The sequence below is a fragment of the Ceratina calcarata genome, unplaced genomic scaffold (assembly GCF_001652005.2).
Source record: "Ceratina calcarata isolate Rehan_Ccalc_2016 unplaced genomic scaffold, ASM165200v1 scaffold684, whole genome shotgun sequence".
Taxonomy (NCBI): Eukaryota; Metazoa; Arthropoda; class Insecta; order Hymenoptera; family Apidae; genus Ceratina; species Ceratina calcarata.
Window position 1 is genome coordinate 1 of NW_017178105.1, and position 2,460 is coordinate 2,460.

General features: G+C 38.5%; 1 protein-coding gene across 1 annotated transcript in view; it reads left to right on the forward strand.

Moving 5' to 3' along the window:
• The first annotated feature begins 2,351 nt into the window (after nt 1-2,351).
• Nucleotides 2,352-2,460, forward strand: part of LOC108630113 (aminopeptidase N-like) — a 15,345-nt gene continuing 15,236 nt past the window's right edge. The window contains exon 1 of the mRNA XM_026817801.1: nt 2,352-2,370. Coding sequence (XP_026673602.1) covers nt 2,352-2,370 — 19 coding nt within the window. The remainder of the gene's footprint in view (nt 2,371-2,460) is intronic.

Consider the following 2,460-nt stretch of genomic DNA (forward strand, 5'->3'; position numbering starts at 1 on the left):
GCCATTATTTAATGAAGTGACTATTACAGTGTGAAACGAAAATTATAGCTACTTCATTTTCAATTTTAACTGATTTCATTCTAAAGATAGATTTTTCAAGACCAACGTGCCCTGCAATGTACCTTAAAGTAAACATTGAAACGTATTTTGTCTTGATTATCTGAGAAATAGATACGTAGTATTGAATAGTGCAAACGTGTATTTTGCACTATTTTTAGGGACAGGGTGTACAAGTTGCATGAAACAGTGTGGACCAAAATAGCACGTAAATAATTCTATAAATCAATAAATTCTATATTATATTCTATTTCTGTAAATCAATAAATTTATATAAAAATTTAAGGGTGCAGCCATTAAATTTTCTATAAAAGTCGGAACGAACTTTCTTCTCGAACCTCTGAACGATAATTACATAAATTCTTGTAATACCTATTCAAAGTCTTCTACTCGTATCTGTCCTTCCTCAATTTCTATACTCTTTTCTGTATTGCTTAACACTAATAAATAATAATAACTGTTGCAGCGCGTTAGGTAATGTGGATTCGAATGACCTTTTCGGATCCCTCCAGAAAGCTTTGGATGAGAGTGGGATTAAATGGAAACAGCCCGTGCAAGTTATAATGCATAACTGGGTGGAATATCCGGGATATCCAACGTTGACAGTTAAGAGAGTCGATAGGGGCTACGAATTGACACAGGAACGTTTTGTGATCGAGCTGATGATGAAAGTCAAGGAGTACCCTACCAAGTGGTGGATACCAATCACTTATGTCGAGGAATCGAATCCAGATTTCAATAACACGACTCCCATCGATTGGTTCTCTCCGGACGATAAATCACATACCGTGCCATCTAAGGAAAAAACAGGATGGTTTGTTTTTAACACGCAGCAAACAGGTATGTTGCCTAGTTTTTATAAAACATTCGAAATGAATAATTAAGAGTTGACATTTAATTTTTAATCGTATGCTCAAGAGTTTCAATGTAAGAATTGAATATTTATATAATCCGACGAATAAAACTTTTTCCATTTCTTGCAATATCCATATTAAAGAATAAGTTTGATGTTCATTCGTGAATTAGGCTTAAAGTCGAATATTGCTGAACCGAGATCAGATGGATCCGACAATCGTTGTTCGCAACGCGATTACGTAATCTTCGTTTCACCTCTTTTCTGGTAACTTATATTACGTTCCCAGTCTCATGTATAACACCAAATCGTACATGCGTAAATCTGTTCTAGTTTATCGAAGACTTTATATTCATAGAAGCTCATCTATCATTTTCTCAACAAAGATCATGGGTCCAGATCGCTTTTGCTGTGTGTGAAAGTGCTGGTATTAACTCTAGAGTTAATTAAAGATTGCGGGCGCGAAGAAAAGTTTTTCGCGAACGGAACTGAAAGTGTGGTGGCGCGGCCATTAATGAACGAACACGTGTACCGGTATTTGGTGGTGATCCCTTACTTAGTGTATCAATCACGGGAGACGACATCTGGGCTCGTGGAGTCAAAAAATTTGATGGAACTAATTTCCAAGCCTGGAGATTCCAGCTTATGTAATTATTTTATGTTAACGGCATTCAAGATGTAGATGGAACGAGGCAAAGGCCAAATCCTGGGACGGTTGATGAGAAACCATGGGTGCGTGAGAACGCAAAAACAATGTTTGTCATATCGTCATCAATGGAAGCAAAGAAATTAGATCCTATTCTGGTTTGTACCACTGCGAAAGAAATGTAGACGAAGCTGTGCATGCTTCATGAGCAGAAGTCGGAAGCCAACAAGATGGTGCTCTTGCAAAAATTTCATGAGTACCGAATGTCATCTGAAGATAGGATGGAACAGCACATAGCAGCAGTGCAGAATATGACTGCTATTTTGCGGGATGTTGGCGAACAGATATCCGACAGTGCGGTGGCAGCAAATCTGCTAGCCAGCTTGTCGCCTAGATATGGAATTTTTAGAACAGCATGGGATAGTGTCGATCCAGCGAGACAGACACTTGGGAATTTGACTTCAAGATTAGTTGCGGAAGATCTCCGACTGAATTCAGAAAATCAAGAAGGGAAAATAGCTCTAGTTGTGTCCAAACAGGATCAATCAAAGAAGTCTGAAATTCAGAAGAATAGTTCTAAGAAATAGAAGGCGAAGAAGAATGTTACGTGTTACAAGTGTCATGAAAAAGGACAATTCGCGTGTGAATATCCTGAGAAGTGCGGGAAAGAAAAGAACGTCGTGAAAGACATATGTGATAGTGCGTTCATTTGCGTTTTGGTCATAGTGCGTTCAATATGTGGACCGATGGACACTGAATCACTTGGAGGATCAAGATATTTTCTGACCTTCAAGGATGATTCGACTGGGTTCAGGTATATACATATACAGGTAACCCTCCTATAACACGGTAGATAGGTTCCTAGAAAATGCCGTGTTGTGTGAAACCGTGTTGTATGAGACCC